Source organism: Molossus molossus, unplaced genomic scaffold (genome assembly GCF_014108415.1).
Source record: "Molossus molossus isolate mMolMol1 unplaced genomic scaffold, mMolMol1.p scaffold_m16_p_12, whole genome shotgun sequence".
NCBI classification, from domain to species: domain Eukaryota; kingdom Metazoa; phylum Chordata; class Mammalia; order Chiroptera; family Molossidae; genus Molossus; species Molossus molossus.
Genome location: NW_023425347.1, coordinates 72,698,033 through 72,716,448, shown reverse-complemented (window position 1 = coordinate 72,716,448; position 18,416 = coordinate 72,698,033). Strand labels below are relative to the sequence as shown.

The 18,416-nt window shown below is 51.8% G+C and overlaps 1 protein-coding gene across 6 annotated transcripts in view; it reads left to right on the top strand.

Moving 5' to 3' along the window:
* Nucleotides 1-18,416, top strand: part of ST3GAL3 (ST3 beta-galactoside alpha-2,3-sialyltransferase 3) — a 156,012-nt gene that overhangs the window by 125,250 nt on the left and 12,346 nt on the right. For 5 of the 6 annotated variants that reach the window (XM_036255755.1, XM_036255756.1, XM_036255754.1 and 2 more), the window contains 3 exons: nt 5,649-5,712; nt 6,581-6,676; nt 6,968-7,154. In XM_036255755.1, coding sequence (XP_036111648.1) covers nt 5,649-5,712; nt 6,581-6,676; nt 6,968-7,154 — 347 coding nt within the window. Of the gene's footprint in view, nt 1-5,648; nt 5,713-6,580; nt 6,677-6,967; nt 7,155-8,160; nt 8,241-18,416 lie in introns of those variants that run through there. The other variant, XM_036255760.1, reaches the window with a different exon arrangement.

Below are 18,416 nucleotides of genomic sequence, written 5' to 3'. Positions count from 1 at the left end.
TGCCCATGCTGGGGATCCACGCCCTCCCCCACTCTCAACAGTGCCTTATGTTCGCTTCCTTTTTCCTTCCCTGTCTTGTTTCCTACTTCTTTAATGGACTGTTTGCTCTGAGCCCAGCACTTTGTCAGGGCTAGGTATACACCAGGGCAGTGGATGGATATGGTCGCTGTCTTCAGAAAGCTTCAGGCTAGTGGCGATGCAGGCAGGTACTTAGAGTACAGGACAGTGAGGGCTCTGATGAGGGGAGAACATGGTGCTGCGAGACCATAGAAAAAGTGGTGCCAGAGCCCTGGCAGGTTTGGCTCAGCAGTTAGAGCATCATCCCACAGACCAGAGAGTCATGGTTCGATTCCAGTCAAGGGCACCTACCGCGGTTGTGGTTTGTCCCCGGCCCTGGTCAGGGTCATGCAGGAGGCAACCAGTCGATGTGTCTCTCTCACATTGGTGTTTTTCCGCCCCCCGCCCCCAATCTGAAGATAAATGGGAAAAAAGTATCCTTGGGTGAAGATTAAAAAAGAAAAAGAAGCCCTGGCCACTTTGGCTCAGCGGTTAGAGCATTGGCCTGCGGTTCAGAGAGACCTGGGTTCGGTTCCCGCTAAGGGCATGTACCTCAGTTGTGGTTTGTCCCCGGCCCTGGTTGGTCATGCGGGTGGCAGCCACTCGATGTGTCCCTTTCACGTCGATGTTTCTCTCTCTCTCTCTTCCTCCCACTCTATCTGAACAAAAATGGAAAAATGTCCTTGGGTGAGGATTAAAAAAAAAAAAGGCCCTGGCCGGTTTGGCTCAGCGGTTAGACCGTCGGCCTGCGGTCCGGAGAGACCCGGCTTCGGTTCCCGCTAAGGTCATGTACCTCAGTTGCAGTTTGTCCCCAGCCCTGGTTGGTCGTGCGGGTGGCAGCCACTTGATGTGTCCCTTTCACATCGATGTTTCTCTCTCTCTCTCTCCCTCCTGCTCTATCTGAACAAAGAATGAAAAAGTGTCCTCGGGTGAGGATAAAAAAAAAGAAGGCCTGGCCAATTTGGGTCAGTGGTTAGAGCGTCAGCCTACGGTCCAGAGAGACCCGGGTTTGGTTCCCACTAAGAGCATGTACCTCGGTTGCAGTTTGTCCCCGGCCCTGGTTGGGTCGTGTGGGTGGCAGCCACTCGATGTGTCCCTTTCACATCAATGTTTCTCTCTCTCTCTCTCTTCCTCTCTTTCCCTCCCACTCTATCGGAACAAAAAATGGGAAAATGTCCTCAGGTGAGGATAAAAAAAAAAGAAAAGAAAAGAAAAAGTGGTGCCAGAGACATTGGTGCTAAAGAACTAGGTATGAGGGGAAATCCCAGAGAAGGTGGAGGCCATCCCCCAGGAATGCCCCAGGCTCCTCCGTCATCCCCTCCTGATGTTTTCGCCTTAACCTAGTACCCCCTCCAGTCCTTTTCTATCCTGTCCAAAGCCAGCCTTTCCCCTATATTCTCAGAACTACCTGCTTCCATTCCTTAGGGACCTCATTCATGTAGTCCCCTCCTAACTCAGACTTCCCCTCCCTGAGAGTTTAACAGTTCTGTTTCCTCGTTGGGCTCCTGCACTGTTTCACGGCGTGGGAGAGTCTGAACTTCAGGGCCAGACACAGAAGGATCAGATCCCAGTCCTACCTTTTTGCTAGCTGTGACCTTGGACAAGTCACTTAACCTGTCTGTGCTTTAGTTTCCTTCACCTGTTAGATGGAGAGAATAATACCACTGTGTTAGGTTGTGGTCAGAGTTAAATAAGATAACTGTTAAAGGGGTGCTCTTGTGTGGCCAGGGGACCCAAGAATACCTGAATCCTCTACTCAGCCAGCCCAGCCCTCCCTGAAAAGAAGACAGTGCCAGCAAAAGGACAAAAGGTTTGACCTCAAACTTCCAAGGACAGATCTAACAAGTTGGGCTGAACCATATGAAAAACTCCTTTTCCCTGTGTGCCAGTAGCCAAGCAGCCTGTCCTTCTCCCAAGTTCTTGCTCGATCCTCTGATCCTACTAAGCTACAAAGGCCAGGAAAGGCCAGTATGGAGCCCATCGGCCAGCAAGAAGAGGACACTGCAAGTCTATGCCCTTTCTGCTAAGGTTCCCCGCCTAGAAAACAAAAACCCACTCTGTAACCTTGACCTTGGCCAGTTAGTGGCAACATGCTTTTCTTCAGAGGTGAAATTGGAAGTGGCAAAAAGGAGGGACCCTGTGACCTTCCCTGAGCTCACCGTAAGGGATAGCTGAAGGCACTCGGTATAGAACATTCCTGAGAGGTTTGTTTCCTGACCCCATTCTCATCCACCTTCTGGAAAGATCGGCTGTGTCTCTGCCTCCTCTTTGGCACCGTGTACTCCTGGAGAACGTCTTCTCCCCCCACCATTCCAGCGCAATTCCTGCGAGACGCAAAGGGTACTTTGCAGTCCTTCGCTTGACCTCTCAGCTGCATCTGACAGTGTCGCCCATCCCATCTTTTAAAAAATTATGAGGTTGTTTTTAATTTTGGAGACATCCGTTCTGTACATGAGATATTTTAGGCATATAAAAAAGCATGAAAACTGCCCTGGTCGGTTTGGTGTAGCAGTTAGAGCATCAGCGCACAGACCAATGAGTCTCGCGTTCGATCCCAGTCAAGGGCACATACCTGGGTTACAGGTTTGATCCCTGGCCCCAGTCAGGGTCAGGCAGGAGACAACCAATCGATGTATTTCACACTGATGTTTCTCTCTCTCTCCCTTCCTCCCTTCCACTCTATCTAAAAACCACTCTAATCCTTGGTTGAGGATTAACAAAAAAAAGAGAAAGAAATGAGGTACAGTTAAAGCTCTGTGGGGCCCTTCCCCTCCATGCTCCTCCTATCCAGGAGACCATTATCCTGGTTTTGGTGTTATCATTCCAATGTCTGTTTATATATTTCTATATATATATCCCTCAAGTATATGGCATTTTTTGGCATATTTTTAAACTTCAGATTTATCTGTACTGGTGCACATTGCTCTAGGTCATCGATTTTTCTTGTTTTTTTTATATCTTTTTTTTGTTAATCCTCACTTGAGGATATTTTTTCCATTGATTTTTAAAGAGAACGGAAAGGAGGGAGGGAGAGAGAGAAAGAGAGAAAGGAACATCAACTGGTTGCCTCCTGCATGTGCCCCAACCAGGTCCAGGGATTGAACCTGCAGCCCAGGTCCGTGCCCTTGGCTGGGAATCAAACCTGTGACCCTTTGGTGCGCAAGCTAATACTCAGACCACTGAGCCACACAGACCAGGGCTCGATTTTTCTTTTTCATTATTGTGCAGTATTCTATGTATCACATGAAACCTGTTTTCTCTTGGTGGACATGTACATTGCCACCAGCATTTGCTATTACAAACAGTCCTGCAGTGAACATTCCTATACAAGTCCCCTCAAACAAAGGCATTTTCATGCTGTCCACCTAGGAGCAGGGTTGCTAGACCTCGGTCTGTGCACATCTGTGTCTGTACTTGATGTTATTAAGATGCTCTCCACTGCCCTGGCTGGTTTGGCTCAGTGGTTAGAGTGTTGCCTGCAGTCCAGAGAGACCCAGGTCCAGTTCCCGCTAAGGGCATGTACCTTGGTTGCAGTTTGTCCCCGGCCCTGTTGGGTTGTGCGGGTGGCAACCACTCGATGTGTCCCTTTCACGTCAATGTCTCTCTCTCTCTCTCTCTCTCTCTCTCTCTCCCCCCCTCCTCCCCCCCTCCCTCCCTCCTACTCTACCTGAACAAAAAAATGTCCTCGGATGAGGATAAAAAAATAAATAAAATAAAAAAAGATGTTCTCCACTGTGGTTGTACTGATTTACTTACTTATCTGTAGATCTTTATATATATTATCTTTTCATCTTTCTAACAACTCTACAGAATAGAATTACCATTTGAAAGATGAGGAAACTTCATGCACAAAGAAAGTGATTGATCTAAGGTCTTAAGTAGCAGAGCCAGGATTTAACTCCAAAACTAATATTATTATGCATGATATTATAATCCTCTCATTATACCAGAATTGGAAAGGAGAGCAGTTATCATTGCAGAGAGAGGCCAAGAAGAATGAGGTCTCACCAGTGGGCACAGGATCTGAGAGCACAGAGGTCATGGGGCCCTTGCTGAGGGCCGCCTGAGTGGAGTGCAGTGCAGGTGGGCAGATGCCAGGCTGCAGGGCTTGAAGAGGTAAGGAGGCAGGCACAGCCTGGCAAAAACAGGATTAGAGAGAGCAGCAGTGTTCAAGGGAGGAAGTGAGGGGAAGACAGTGTGAGAAATGAAGCAGAGCCCTGGCCAGTGGCTCAGTTTGTTGGAGTGTCATCCAGTACAGCAAAAGGTCATGGGTTCAAGTCCTGATCAGGGCACGTACCTAAGGTTGCAGGTTTAATCTTCAGTTGGGGTGTGTATAGGAAGCAACCAATCAATGTTTCTCTCTCTCTCTCTCTCTCTCTCCCTCTCCCTTCCTCTCTCTGTAAAATCAATTTGAAAAAAAAAAACATATCAGCTCTGGCCAGTTTGGCTCAGCAGTTAGAGCATCGACCTAACCACCACCCTCCACATCTAAATAAATAGAAAAAAAAATTTAAAAATTAAAAAAACATATCCTTGGGTAAAGATTAAAAAAATTTTAAAAGTGCCCTGGCTGGTTTGGCTCAGCAGTTAGAGCATCAGCCCATGGACCAAAGAGTCTCGGGTTCGATTCCAGTCAAGGGCATGTACCTCGATTGCGGTTCCTCCCTGGCCCTGGTCAAGGTCGTGTGGGAGGCAACCAGTTGATGTGTCCCTCTCACATCAATGTTTCTCTCTCTCTCCCTCTCTGTCCTTCCCTCCCACTCTATCTGAAGATAGGTAGAAAAATATCCTTGGGTGAGGATTTAAAATTAATTATTTAATTAATTAATTAAAAATAAAAAAAGAAATGAGCAGAGTGGTCTGGCTGGGGGAGCTGGTTGGGACCACTCCATTCTTCATCCTTCATCTTCGGTTGCCTCCTCATTGGCTCTCTGGTGTCTGCTCAGTGGGGCACAGAGATGAGCATAACGTGCTCTCTGTCTCTGAGCAGGTACTACCATCATGGGCAGTGCCAGGCCTGACTGCAGAGCCTCCCAAAGCCAAGTGAGCCTGCCCGGGAAGAGCCGGGGAAGACACTGTCCTGGGGCTGGGGCTGGCTCCAGGCAGAGCTGAGTGTGCCTGCCTGTTCTCCGCCCCCCCCTCTTTTTTTTTTTTTTTTGGTTAATCCTCACCTAAGGATATTTTTCCATTGATTTTTGTTGTTGTTGTTGTTGTTGTTGTTGTTAGATAGAGTAGAAGGGAGAGGGGGGAGAGAGGGGAAAAAAACATTGATGTGAGAGAGACACATCAATTGTGGTCACCTCCCACACGACCCCAACCAGGTGCAACCCAGGTGCCTGACCGAGAATTGAACCCACGACCCTTAATTCCATAGGCTGATGCTTTAACCACAGAGCCAAACTGGCCAGGGACCCCTCTCCATTTTCAGGGAGAAAGTTAAGGCAGCAGCCTGGCCAACTTTGTGCCCAGAGCTCCCTCTCCCCACCTCCACCCCAGCCCCGGGAGCCTGTGCCTTCAAACTGGCTCACTGGGAAACATTCTGTGGGAGCTTCAGTGAGCCTCTGACAGTAACCTCCCTCTTCTATTCACAGACAATCTGATCAAAGCCATCTTGTCAGTCACCAAAGAGTACCGCCTGACCCCTGCCTTGGACAGGTGAGCTGCTCGCTTCCGCCTCCTGCCCCTCAGCGGCCTGGCATGTGCGGAGGTGTCGAGGCCTGGGCATGAGCAATGCATCCATGTTACTTTCTCCAGCATATCCACATGTACACACATAGTACACACGCTGGGTGGGTGAGTAGAGAAGTGGGGCCATCTGGGCTTGTATTTGTGGGCTTTAAGCACTTGGCAAGGCGTCTCAGTCCTCAGACAGCAGAGTTCTGAGGGTAAGAACCGAAGACACTGGGTTGGGATGTGCCCAGCATTGGGACTGAGGAGTTAGGTGGCGGGTCAGCTAAAGGGGCCAGGGCTTACATCCAGGAGGCAGTGATACCTCTGAAGCCAACAGGTCCTGGATGGAAGAAGCCCCAGGACCAGGGGCAGGAGTAGGGCTCCCTGGTGGCTGTGAGGTGCATGGGGGCTTCTGAGCTGAAGCCCAGCCTGAGTGCTGGAGCCCCCAGGCCCGTTTCTCTGTTCTGGCTTTTCTGGCACAGCCCTCGATCTCAGCCTGCTCCCCGTCTCCTGAAAGCTGCCTAAACTCCACTAACTCTTGGGGAGTCTTTAACCCAGAGTGCTGTCTTACCAGAGCCTCCTTCCTCATCCGCCCGGAGCTAGTGTCCCAGCCCTTTCCACACCCACGTTTTCCTGGAGAAGTGTCAGGGCCTAGGGACGTCTGAGAGTTCCAGGTGGCCCGGCTACCCAGTGTGGTCTGGCCTCCTCTCAGACACGCTGCCAGAAGCCCATTGGTTTTCTTCCTCCACCCAAGCCTGTGCCTGGTCAAGGTCATGGGGTCAAGGGCCAAGAGGTAGGGGAGAAGGAGGCCTGGTGGACAGCTCTCTAGAGGTCTCTGCCTCTCTCCCTTCAGCCTCAGCTGCCGCCGCTGCATCATCGTGGGCAATGGAGGTGTCCTTGCTAACAAGTCTCTGGGGTCACGAATTGATGACTATGACATTGTGGTCAGGTAAGCTCCCCAAAGCAGTGCCTCGGGCACCTGCAAGTCCTGGCCCCAACCCTGGTGCCTGTGCCCATTGAAACTGTCTGGCCATCTTCAGTTAGGCTGGAGGTCAGCAGAAGCCTCCAGAAGAACCCTAGGTTGGAGGATTTGGAACGGAATGCTAGATGGCTCCCGATGCCCTGGGCTCCCGCTCTCTGTGCCTGGGGGACTCGGGGGTCAGGGTGCTTCCCCAGACATAGACCACAGACCGTGTGCAGTGAGCCCAGGGCAGGCTCTGACTGCGCCTGCTCTCTGCAGACTGAACTCAGCTCCAGTGAAAGGCTTTGAGAAGGACGTGGGCAGCAAAACTACACTGCGCATCACCTACCCCGAGGGCGCCATGCAGCGGCCTGAGCAATACGAGCGCGATTCTCTCTTTGTCCTCGCTGGCTTCAAGTGGCAGGACTTCAAGTGGCTGAAGTACATCGTCTACAAGGAGAGAGTGGTGAGCTCCCTGTGCACCAGCTCCTTTCCCTCTTGCCCTAGCCTTGTCCAGCTTCTAGGTCAGCTCCCTCCTCTGAACCAACAAAGAACAAAGAGGAACCTTTCAGAAGAAGCATTAATGACTCAAAGTTGAAAAACACCCAAACTCAACCAGGGGTGACTGGCCTAGACTCCTGGAGCTGATACGCCTGGTATCTGCTCCCTGCCTCCAGATACCCAGGCTGTAGATCCTTTCTCAGCCTTCTCTAGTGAACCCCAACCCACACCCCAAGTCCCTGTGGGCCCTTCTCCGGCTGTAGATCCCCTGGTAAGGAAAGCTTAGGTGGCTAGCTCTAGCATGACTCCTAATTTCCGTACTCTCCTGCCCTGTCCTTGTAGTTGCCTCCCCAGGTCCCTCTCACCCTCTGTGAGGTCTCTGACTCTGGTCGTGTGGGTCCACCCTCATTCCCAGCTGAAGGAGGAATGCCTTGTTCAGCCCCTGGGGCCACTGTGCGGGGACAGCAGACCCCTCAACTTGAGGGTGCTCATTCCCGAACTCACGTATAATAGCCTCTCCCTACTTTGTACTTTTACCACTGATCTACAGTTGGGTCCCCAACTTCCCATTGAGCTGACTCCACTCTGAATAATCAGATTCCATACTCACTGTTCTGGGCAGGCAAGGGTGAGGGCCTGTTTCTTCAGATAGCTTATGTGGCCAAATGGACACACTGAGTCCCCTCCTGAGTCCTCTGTATCTGCTCTGGGCCTACAGGGACGCCTGCCAAATTGTCCAGGCCATTCCCCCTCTCCCCTCGACCAGCGTCACCAGCCACTCCAGGGGAGGGGCATGCAGAGTTTAGACCGTTCATCTTTCAATACCCACTCCTCCCACCAGAGGAGAATGGTACAGACGGCCCTCTGCCTGTAGTAAGAAGCCAGTTCTGCCTGGATGTTTAGAGAGTTGGGGGGTGGGAAAACTTAACCTGCCTGTGGAGGTCTCAGTGCAATTTGGTTTAACTCCACAGCCCTTACCCAAGCGAGGTCAGGTGCAGGCAGTGTCAAGTAGGTAGCAAGCGAGAGAGAAGACAGAAGTCAGGTCCAGACATTCAGGTAGGTGGGACAGAGAGGACGGGGAGCCCACCGCAGAGCCAGGCAGAAGGAGGCAACAGCTCCCTGGCCCAGCCTGGCTCACCAAAGGGGAGCAGAGGGTGTGGCTTCAGCTGCAAGCAGCCGCCCTGCCGCCTGCTACCCATGCAAACCAGGTAGCGAATGGGGCCCCGGGAGCACTGCACTGTCTGAGAACACTGAAGCCCGGGCACTGTGTCCTCAGCCCTTCTCTTTGCCTTGAGGGTGGTAGAATTGGGATCGCAGGTAGGTACTTTTAAGGGAGAAATGGGAGCAAATTGGGTCTGCTTTGATGAACCCCAGAGAGCAGGAGGCTGCTTTCTCCCACGGGCCTGACCACCTGCCCGCCCCGTCCTTACACTTCCTTTCTTCTGCCCATGGACACCTGCCAGAGGAGTTCCCAGAGGGCAGGACCCTGGTCCTCTTTGCTTTTTTTACCTCCAGTGCCCAGCCATCATAAATGACCTGGAATTGGCTCAGATAAATACCAGGTGCTGCTTCCTGCAGGGATAGGACAGGCAGCCCAAATCAGGAGGCCAGCAGGGTGGCCAGGGCCAGCCAGGTGGGGTTGTCATATGTTCCTTCCAAGAACATCAAGGTCAGTTAATTCAAAGCTCTTACTGTTCATCCAAGGTAGTAAGGAAAGAAAGAAGAAACGGAGGGAAGCCAACTAGGGTCAGAAAACACTGTACTCGGGCCACTCAAGGAGCAGACCGCAGGGCCTCACTTTTCCCAGGGAGTCCCTGTGGCGCTTGCCGCCTAGTCTGCCCTTGGCAGCAGGCTGACCAGAGGTACGAGAGCCGTTGAGATGAGGAAGTGTGGGCTGTGCTCAGGCACATGCTCACCTGAGCTGATGTCTGTGCCCTGTCCCGTCCAGGCCCTGCCCAGGGATCTAGGACCAGACTGCATTGGTGAGAATGCCTTCGCAGGTCGCTGGGGTGAGTGGGAAGGAGAGCGAGGAGACGGAGAGGAGTCCTCTGAAGTTCCATGAGCCTCCCCTGGCTCTAATGCAAAGAAAATGTGGGTCTTTAGAATGAGCTGCCAGAGGGAAGCCACGATACACATGGCCCCACCAATCCCAGCTCCAGAACAGGCCTACCCAGGCCCTTCTGGCTACCAGGAAGCCTCTTCTTAGTGCCCTTTCCCACCCCAGGCCCAGGCTAATGCCTTCAAAGGACCTCTCCGCTCTACTTCACTTCGCTGGGCTCTGAGACCCAGGTACGTGTGGGAGAGGCTGCTGCTCCAGGCCCCTCCCATCTGGTGCTCAGCCACAGGCTTGTCCTGCTCCTGCATGATGTTTCTAACCATGCAGCCACTGGAGAGCTCTCTGCACCTGTCTGAGCCTCACCTGCAGAATTCTGGCAGGAGGCAGCTCTGTGTTCAGGAGCCAAGGCCTGGCTGGGCAGGGCTGGAACAGGTGTTAGGCCTCAGCCATGGGTGCTGCTTGCCACTTGCTATGTGAGCAGTTGCCTTTGTGTGTCACATTCTGGTACCCGAGAGTCCTGATTGGATATGGAAAGATGTGAGAAAGGAAGACTAAACTCAAAGAACAGCCTGTGTTAGGACTGGCCATACTTCATCCATACTGGCTCTCTCCTCATCACCATGTGTGGTCATTTGGTTCCCTGATTCACTGGATAGTAGCACCAATAACTCCAGATAAGTTACCAAAAGGCCTTTTATCTCCCAGATCCCAGTAGCCCTGACCAAGCCAGCAAGCAGGTGGAGTTCCCAAGAGGTTGTGTGTGTGCTCAGGGCAGGTCAGAAGAGCACCAGTGGGCTGTTGAGGGGGGAGCCTGAGGTTTGCAGGGAGGGTGGACACTGGGGCATGAGGGTTAGGTAGATGTAAGTCCACGGTGAGAGGGGCAGCCTCCAGCCCTTGTGAAGTTCTCCGAGGCGCACCTGGCTCCATCCGTCCACGCACGCACTCGCCTGCCGGGCGTTGTTGAGCTGTTCCCTTGGCTGCTCCCTGGGAATACAGAGATGACTAAACACTGTCTTTGACCCATCATCGCTTATACTCTCTAATGGGAGAGACAGTCCTGAAACTGGAATTATAATGCAGTGTGGTAGGTGCTGTGGCCTGAGCATCCTCCTCCTGGTGTTTGGTGAAGGCTAGAAACTCCCCATGCGTTGTCCTGGGGCCTGGAGGGGACAGGACATGTGAGAGGCGCAGCTCGCCAGGCAGTCACCCCAGCCCCATCCCTCCTACCTCTGCCAGCCCCCCTTCCCAGAATGCCGGTGACCCAGGGCTTCAGAGGCCCAGGGAGCTGCTTTCCCAACCCCCTTGGCCGCCCCCTCCTGTTCCCTCCTCATCCTCACTCCTGAAACCGGAAAGCTGGCCTCCCTGCTGGGGGGCCTCTGCCTGGTGATAATTCCGTGGGGCTTGGAGGCCTGGGCTGGGTCGCACGGGAGTGGTTCCAGCCCAGGAGGGGAGGGGAAAGGACAAGCGTTGGGGGTTGGCCTGTGGATGGTCTGGACCCAGGCCTGACCTTCCAGCTGTGGTTCAATCCTTGGGGAAGGAGGGAGGGATTTAAGAGGCTGGCCAGGACCCCACATTCATGACTGGGGGGACTGGGTCCCTGAATTTGGGAGAGACAGCATGGTTTAAGAAGGAAAGGCAGCTATGGAGTTATGTAGACTTAGGTCGAAAAGTTGAATGTTGTCACTTAACTGGGTTACCTTAGGCAGATTACCTAGGCCCCTTAGTCTTATCTGTGAAATATGAGTGGTCCTACCCATCTTTCAGAGTTTTAAAAATTAAACCAGATGAAATGTAGAAGGACCTAGCATAGTGCTTGACACTTAGTAAGTGGAGTATATGCCAAATAGTAATGCTGCTTATTATTTTACTATTATTGGTTGTGTTGCTATTAGAAAAGCCCTGCTGCACTAGGGAGTGAAGCGTTCGACTGTCTAGGCTGCAGGGCCTGACCTTGGAGGTGACCTGAAAGCAGAGGTCAGAGGCCAGGCCTAGAGGAGGGAGAAACGGGACCTCCTGGGAAAGGCAGGCGGAGTGGGCCAACAGGCTGGGAAACCCACAGGGCAAACAGGGCCATCACGTCCCGTGTAGGAAGCCTTACTGGACCAGGCCCAAGATGGGGATTGAATGCCCATCTTTACCTAAGTGTGTATTCTGTCCCCAGCCTGAGAGGAACGCAGAAGCCTGGGATGGGCTCTGCCAGGAGCTCAGTATTCACACCACCTGGCCTTAGGGAGACTCGGTGCCGGGCACCTAGCAAGGGTGGTAAGGCTGGGACACACCGTGGCCTCTGCTGCTTGATGAGGCTTCTGCTGAGCCAGCATCCGTGGTCCCCAGCCCACCCCAGTCTCCTTTCCAACCCTGAGACAAGCTCTCCTGAGGCGCCATTCCCAGCGGGTAGCGCTCTCATCCCCACGTTCATCCCCCATTCCCTCGCCCTGCGCATTGCTCCTCGCCCTCAGGTAAGGTGCTCAGGAACCGGGGCGCACGTCACCACCCTCTGCTCCTCGTTGTCACTCATCTGAGACCTTCTGGTTACTGTCTCCTGTTCCTCCTCCTGCTTTTCCTCTTCCTGCCTCTCTCCCTCCTCCTCCTCCGCATAGCTGGCATTTACTAAGCTCTTCAGTCTGCTAGCCTTCTTTGAATTCCTTCACCCAGTTCTCATAATGACCCTTCCAGACGAGTACTGTTATTATCCCCATCTGGGGGATTAGCAAACTAGTCACAGAGAGGATGAGTTACATGCTCAAGAGCACAGAACTAGTTGAGTGATAGAGATAAATTCAGATTCTGCTCTGACTGTCCCAGGGATCTTCCTCAGAAATAAATCTGACCACATCAGCCTCCTGCTCAGAATCCTCCATGGATGAGCTGCGGTGACAGCCCTTCGCACGCCGGCCCGGGGCTGCCTGGCCATGCTCTGTGCCCTGTCAGCCGACCACCCCAGCAACCCGGTGCCCATGCTGGGAGTAGGTGGCAGAGCGGCGTTTGGGGCCAAAGGTGTCCCACTTTAACCGTCACACTATAACACCTCTCATTTATTCACTGTTGATTCGTTCAGGAAATCCAAGATCACGGGGAGCCCCATGCTTCCAACTATCTTTCTCACTTGACTACTTCCTCTTCCCATGACTTCACAACCAGCCATTCCAGTGCCAGGGTCACCGGTGGAGAGAGAAACCGCAGCGGAGATGACGGCCCTTGGTGGCTACCTTACTAGCATCTTGCTGCTGCCAGTCCTGTGTCCTGCCCTGGTCACTGTTCTCGGCACCTCCTCTCACCGTCTTCATCTGCTATACCTCCACCCCTCTTCTAGGCAGACATCTCACACCTGGCCCGCAGAGAAAGTAAAGGTCATCCTCAGTCAAGAACTCACAGCTTTCCTGCCTCCAGTCTAGAAGCATACCTGCATCACCATCCACCCACCTCCCTCCCCCACTGCCCTTCCTGTGCCTCTCCGTTCGAGGGCCGGTGTCTCCTGTGCTCCGGATGCCGTCTCCTCCCACCTGCTCAGGAACTGTCTTACTTTATCTCTCTTGTCACCTGTTTACTGGATCCTCCTCTCACAGCGATAATCTGTTCAGGTCTCTCTCACCTTAAAAATAAAAGCCCTCTCCCTGGCCGAATTGGCTCAGTGGTTTGAGTGTCAGCCCATGGACCGAAGGGGCTTGGGTTCAATTCCTGATCAAGGGCATATACTTGGGTTGCAATTTTGATCTCCAACCTCAGTTGGGGTCATGCTGGAGGCAACAAATCGATGTTTCTCTCTCACATCTCTCTCTCTCTGTCTCTCTCTCTCTCTGTCTCTCTCTCTCTCTCCCCCCCTCCCTTCCTCCCTCCCTCCCTTTTACTGTATCTAAAAATCAGTGGGAAAAGATCCTCAGGTGAGGATTAACAAAAATAAAGAAATAAAAATAAAAGCCCTCTCTTTAGCTTGTGTTCATCCTCTCTCCTTCCTCTCTCTTTCAAGCTCCTAGAAAGAGGCATCACCTATCCATGATGCATTTCCCTGTTTTCCCTTCGCTTTCCCAACCCTCTGCAGCCTACCTTCCAAACCTCTCTACGAACAGCGACCTGATCCTAAACCCAGTGGGCTCAGTGTCTGCCTTCCTTTGCAGGAAGGACTTGCCAGCAGATACTCAGTGAGCATTTGCTGTGTACAGTGCTCAGTTCTAGGGATAGTCCTTGATTTGTATAAAGTCATGGCCAGAGTCCTGGGAGGCTTGCCCAGTTCCCCTGGTTCCTGTGTCCCAGTCCTCACTCTGTTGTACCTGAGGGTTCACTTGTCTGTTAACTCACAAGCCCCTGGAGGGCAGGAGCTGTCCTGTTTATGTCTATAAGGCCATCTCCTCCAGCATGTTTAAAGCATAGTTGCATATGCCCCACTGGTGTGGCTCAGTGGTTGAATGTCAACCCATATACCAAGAGGTCACCGGTTCGATCGCTGGTCAGGGCACATGCCCACGTTGTGGGCCAAATCCCCAGTGGGGGACATGTTCTCTCTCATCAATGTTTCTCTCTCTCACTGCCTCGCCCTTCCTCCCTCTCTAAAAAATCAATACAGAAAAAAATGAATAAATAAAACATAGTTGGCATATATAAATTAATAAATAAATGTGGAAACTGAGGCCCAGTGCAAGGCAGTAACTCCTGGCAAAGTCAGGATTCCAGCCCAAATCTTCTGCCTCTCAGGTCTCTCTTCTCTTCCGTTGCCCTGGGAGACCATTCTTTTAGCTTCAGACCCTTCCTTGTGTCCTTTTGCTCCCTGCCTGCCTCTCCCAGGCGTCTCTTTCCTCTTAGCCATGTTTGATCTTCCTCCTGCAGTTCCAAGATCATTGTCCTTGATAAAGAAATGAAAACTAAACAGTCCCTGGCTCTCTGCCTCCTTCACGTGTCTGTCAGCATCGTAAAGTCGGCCCCAAGCGAACTCCTTTTTGTTCATTGTGTTTTCCAAATACAGCTTTCAAAAGGTTGTTGACCCCCTCCAAACAGCATACATCAAAATAAATTCCAAATGGACTCAAGTAAAACATAAAAATACAGCCAAAGGAAATTTTGAAGAAAGTAGAATAGAAATTGAATCCCTGGAGGGAAAAGAACTTGTAAGGGACAGAAGTGCCAGGCAAAATCAGATGTGATGATATATGAAAACGTAAACTAAATTAACAACAACAAAAAGACTGAATACCACACGATGCTTAGAAGTATATTTAGAAAATATAACAGACATATGGTTATTATCAGGAAAGTTGACAAGACCATTAGGACCCCCGCAGATAAGGGGCAGGAGACTGAACAGGTCACACAGAGGGAAACAAAAGTAGTAAACAACAGAAACATGTTCAGCTTTCCTCATAGCCAGACACAGTTACACGAAGGCAACAGGATGCCATTTATCACCCACCACATCTTTAAAGAATGTGTTTAAATTGCAATTTATGTTTTTTGGCAAGAGTGTAGTGACAGGTGCTCTCAAAGGCTACTGGTCAGTGTAAAGGGGACAAGCTTTTTGGAAGGGAAATGATACTTGGCACCAAGAGCCATCACCCAAAGGAAGGAAAAAGCTGCACGCAAAGATTGTTAGTATGGTGGTGTTTGTGATGTCCAAACCCAAATGTAACCTAAGGAGTTTATTATGTAAATTATGGCTCAACTACTTGCTGGACTACAAAGCAGCATCCAGCCACCTGCAGAGGGTGTGGGCGCCTGGACCAGCCTCACAGCCACCGCCCTTGCTCCTTCCTTGCAGGTAAAGGCGGGGAAACAGCACTGGACTCGATACTGGGAACAGAAACCAGTCTCTTCCTCTGCCTCAGCCCACATCTTCGAGTTTCCTTGTCTCCTTCTGTGCAATGATGAGAGTAAAAGCTTCCCTGCGTGGCTCCGTTACACCAGTGGAGGAGTGAGACCGTGGGCGTGGCTGTGCTCATCCCTCTGGGCGGGATGCCCAACCACAGGGCCCCAAAGTGGGTGTGGAAATGAGATTAGCAGGGCCTGGCACCGGGCAACACATGCCACCCTGCTCAAGAAGGCGCAGCCACCCCATTTCTGGGGCCCCAGGACACTTTTATAAGCCCTGACCTCTAACAAACTGCCTGCCGGAGCTTCTTATAGATGGTGGCCAGATGATGAAGTTTTGGGCACAGAGAACAGCATTGGCATTAAGTGGTATATTTAGTGAATTAAAAATAATTCAGGATAACTAGTGTGTGGCATGGCTGCAGTACTGCCCTTAGACCTGGGCAAGAGAGGTGCCGGGCTCTCCTCCGGTTGCACTGTTTGCCATGGAGAGAAGAGGAACATGCAGGCTCAAAAGGGAAATAAATGCCCACGCAGGCCCCTCCTCCCTCGCTAGACCGTCACCAGGCATTAGTGACCTCAGAGTTTCTTGCCCGCAGCCAGCGCCAAGTTCACTTCCATCCTCCTGGGGGCAGAACACGCCTTCCTGTGTTTGTCCCTAAACTCAAGGAAGGCTGTTTGCAGAGGCTGTGAACAGAACTTGGATATGCGGCGGGAGAACCCACACACACATCCACACAGTGCTTGTCGCGGTGTGGGATGGACCAAGGTGGGACGAGAAGGGAGGCGGGCTGGGCCCAGCTCTCCCTGCACCACCACGGTCCACCACAGAATTCTAATTCCAACCTGGCCTTCCGGGCTGTTTCTCAAGGGAGGATAGAATATATTTTATTTAACAGTTTGATACCTTGATTTGTAACTTTCAAATACTACAATCTAAAATTTAGACATGTGGTACATGGACTCCCATTTGTAATTTTGTCCCTGGCCGCACAAATGTTAGGGGTGAGCCCACATGGATGTGGGGGCAAGGGCTGGAGATGAGGCTGGGTAGGCAGGGGACAGACGGTGAAGGGTCTTTTAAGCCAAAGTCACATCAAGGAGCTTGGACTTTATCTTGGGGACTAATAAAAGCAGAAGCTAACGAGTTAACTTTGTGCCAAACATATCATGTGAATAACTTTTAATTGTCACAGCACACACACTGAGGTACAAATGAACTAGTCTCACTTCCCACAATTATAGATAAAGACAATGAAGCTTAGAAAGGGTCAAGAACTTGCCTAGGGACACAGAGTTAGTAGCTAGGGTGTGAGGGTTCAAAAACAATTACTGGAGCAGCCCAATCTGCAGCAGGGCGGGCTGACAGCGGGATGGGTCTACGCGGAAGCCACAGCCTGGGTGCTTGCGTGGTTCCTGGGGACCCGGGAAAGGGAACCAGTCTGAGTTGTTAGGAAGAAACGGTGGCAAGATCCCTCACGGGAAATAATGGTTAAGGAAACAAACCTGTTAGGTCTTGGTTTCTTTAGGAGGAGACTAGACAAGATGTTCTTAAAGGTCTCCTTTTATATTATTGCAATCCGTGTTTTGAGGGTTGTTCACTGTCTGCAATATTATAGCATATATTTGTACAAAAAGTAAACGGCTTGTATCTAATAGGCACTTGCATTTGCTGATTGGTTGACCCAGGCTAACCCTTATCTCTGAAGCATTTGCAGCTGTAAGTAGCCTCCTCTTTGGGCTCATCTTCATTTTGCTTATGGTTCTCTGAGCGTGTTGCCTGGCTCTTCCTTTTAGTTTATATACACATGTGAACATATTATGGGTATGTCTTATATGTATATATTTTAAATAAGTATACAGCTTTTTTTTTTTTTTAATCCTTGGTGAGGACATTTTTTCATTTTTTGTTCAGATAAAGTGGGGAGGGAGAGAGAGAGAGAGAGAGAGAGAGAAACATCGACGTAAAAGGGACACATCAAGTGGCCGCCACCCACATGACCAACCAGGGCCAGGGACAAACTGCAACCAAGGCACGCGCCCTTAGCGGGAACCGAACCTGGGTCTCTGGACCGCAAGCCGACGCTCTAACCGCTGAGCCAAACCGGCCAGGGCAGTATAGCAGCTATTTTAAGCCTCTCTTTGTTTCTTTCTCACTTCATAACAATCATACCATGTACCGAGATATCTGTACACAGCCTTGTCTTTTCCACTGGGTTACAAACTCCTTTGGGGTAAGGCAAACAAAAACCAGACCCACACTTGTCATTATCCCGACGAGCTTTCTCAGTGGGCAGTGGAAAGCCACGGAAGATTTCAGCCCTGAGAACGTCAAGATCAGATTTGTGTGGGGAGGGGAAGGAGTCGAAGGAAGGCAGGGAGACCTGGTGGCTGCTAGACACCCCAGTGAGAGGTGGCGACTGTCTGTCCTGAGGCAGATGCAGCAGGGAGCCGAAGGAGCGAGCACACCTGCCCTGCTGGCGGCAGGAAGCCAGCCCGTGGTCGGTCGCTCTGCCCCCAGACCTGTGGACTGCCTGCTCGACTGCTCAGCTCCTAACAGAGAGGACACCGCAGAGCATGGGGACACACGGGGCCTGGCTGGCAAAGCATTCTTCCCCCATTGCTCCCGGCTGTTCTGACAAGCGCAGAATGAGGTGCGTCAGCAGGAGACTGGCGGCTCCACACGGATGAGCTGGGTCCAGACTTGACTGAGGCAGGGACATTCCTGGAGGAGGAGGGATTCACCAAAGAATGCAGCCCACAGCTGGCCTCCAGGAGCGGTTTGACTGTCCCAGGGCCAGGGTCACGGGTGGCTTTATCAGCCTCTGTGGTGTCCCGTGGTCAGGAAAAGGAGATGAGAGGTCTTGGGCCTTCTGGGAGAGGGCTGTGTTCTGGTGGCAGGCTTGGCAGTGTCACCCCGCAGCAGGAGGCCTCCGGTGCCCACTGCCCTCCTGCAAGGACCCAGAGGGAAAGGCTGGCTCCCCTTCGAATATGTCTGTCTGTGGGCTGGCCTGCACGCCCTCTGCTTCACTCGGCTCTGACGCTGGCTCAGGATTGTCGTAGATGAGATTTCTTGAGCTCTCACTATATGCCAAAGTGGTAGATAATCTTCGCAGCTGTCTGGGAAGTAGGTCTTGTCATTCCTGTTATGCATGAGGAACTCGAGGCCTCGAGAGATGACAGGACGTGCCCAGATCACACAGATGTGGGATCCGGATGTGACCCAGGTTTTCATCTCTGGGGCCCACAGCCTTCCACTGCTCCACACCCTAGTGCCTCTCACCTCTCTGTCCATTCGCAGTCTTTTCCTTGGGCCCCTGTTTCCACCTACCCCTTAAATGGTGGTGTTTACCGTTTTCTGTTCAGGGTTTCTGT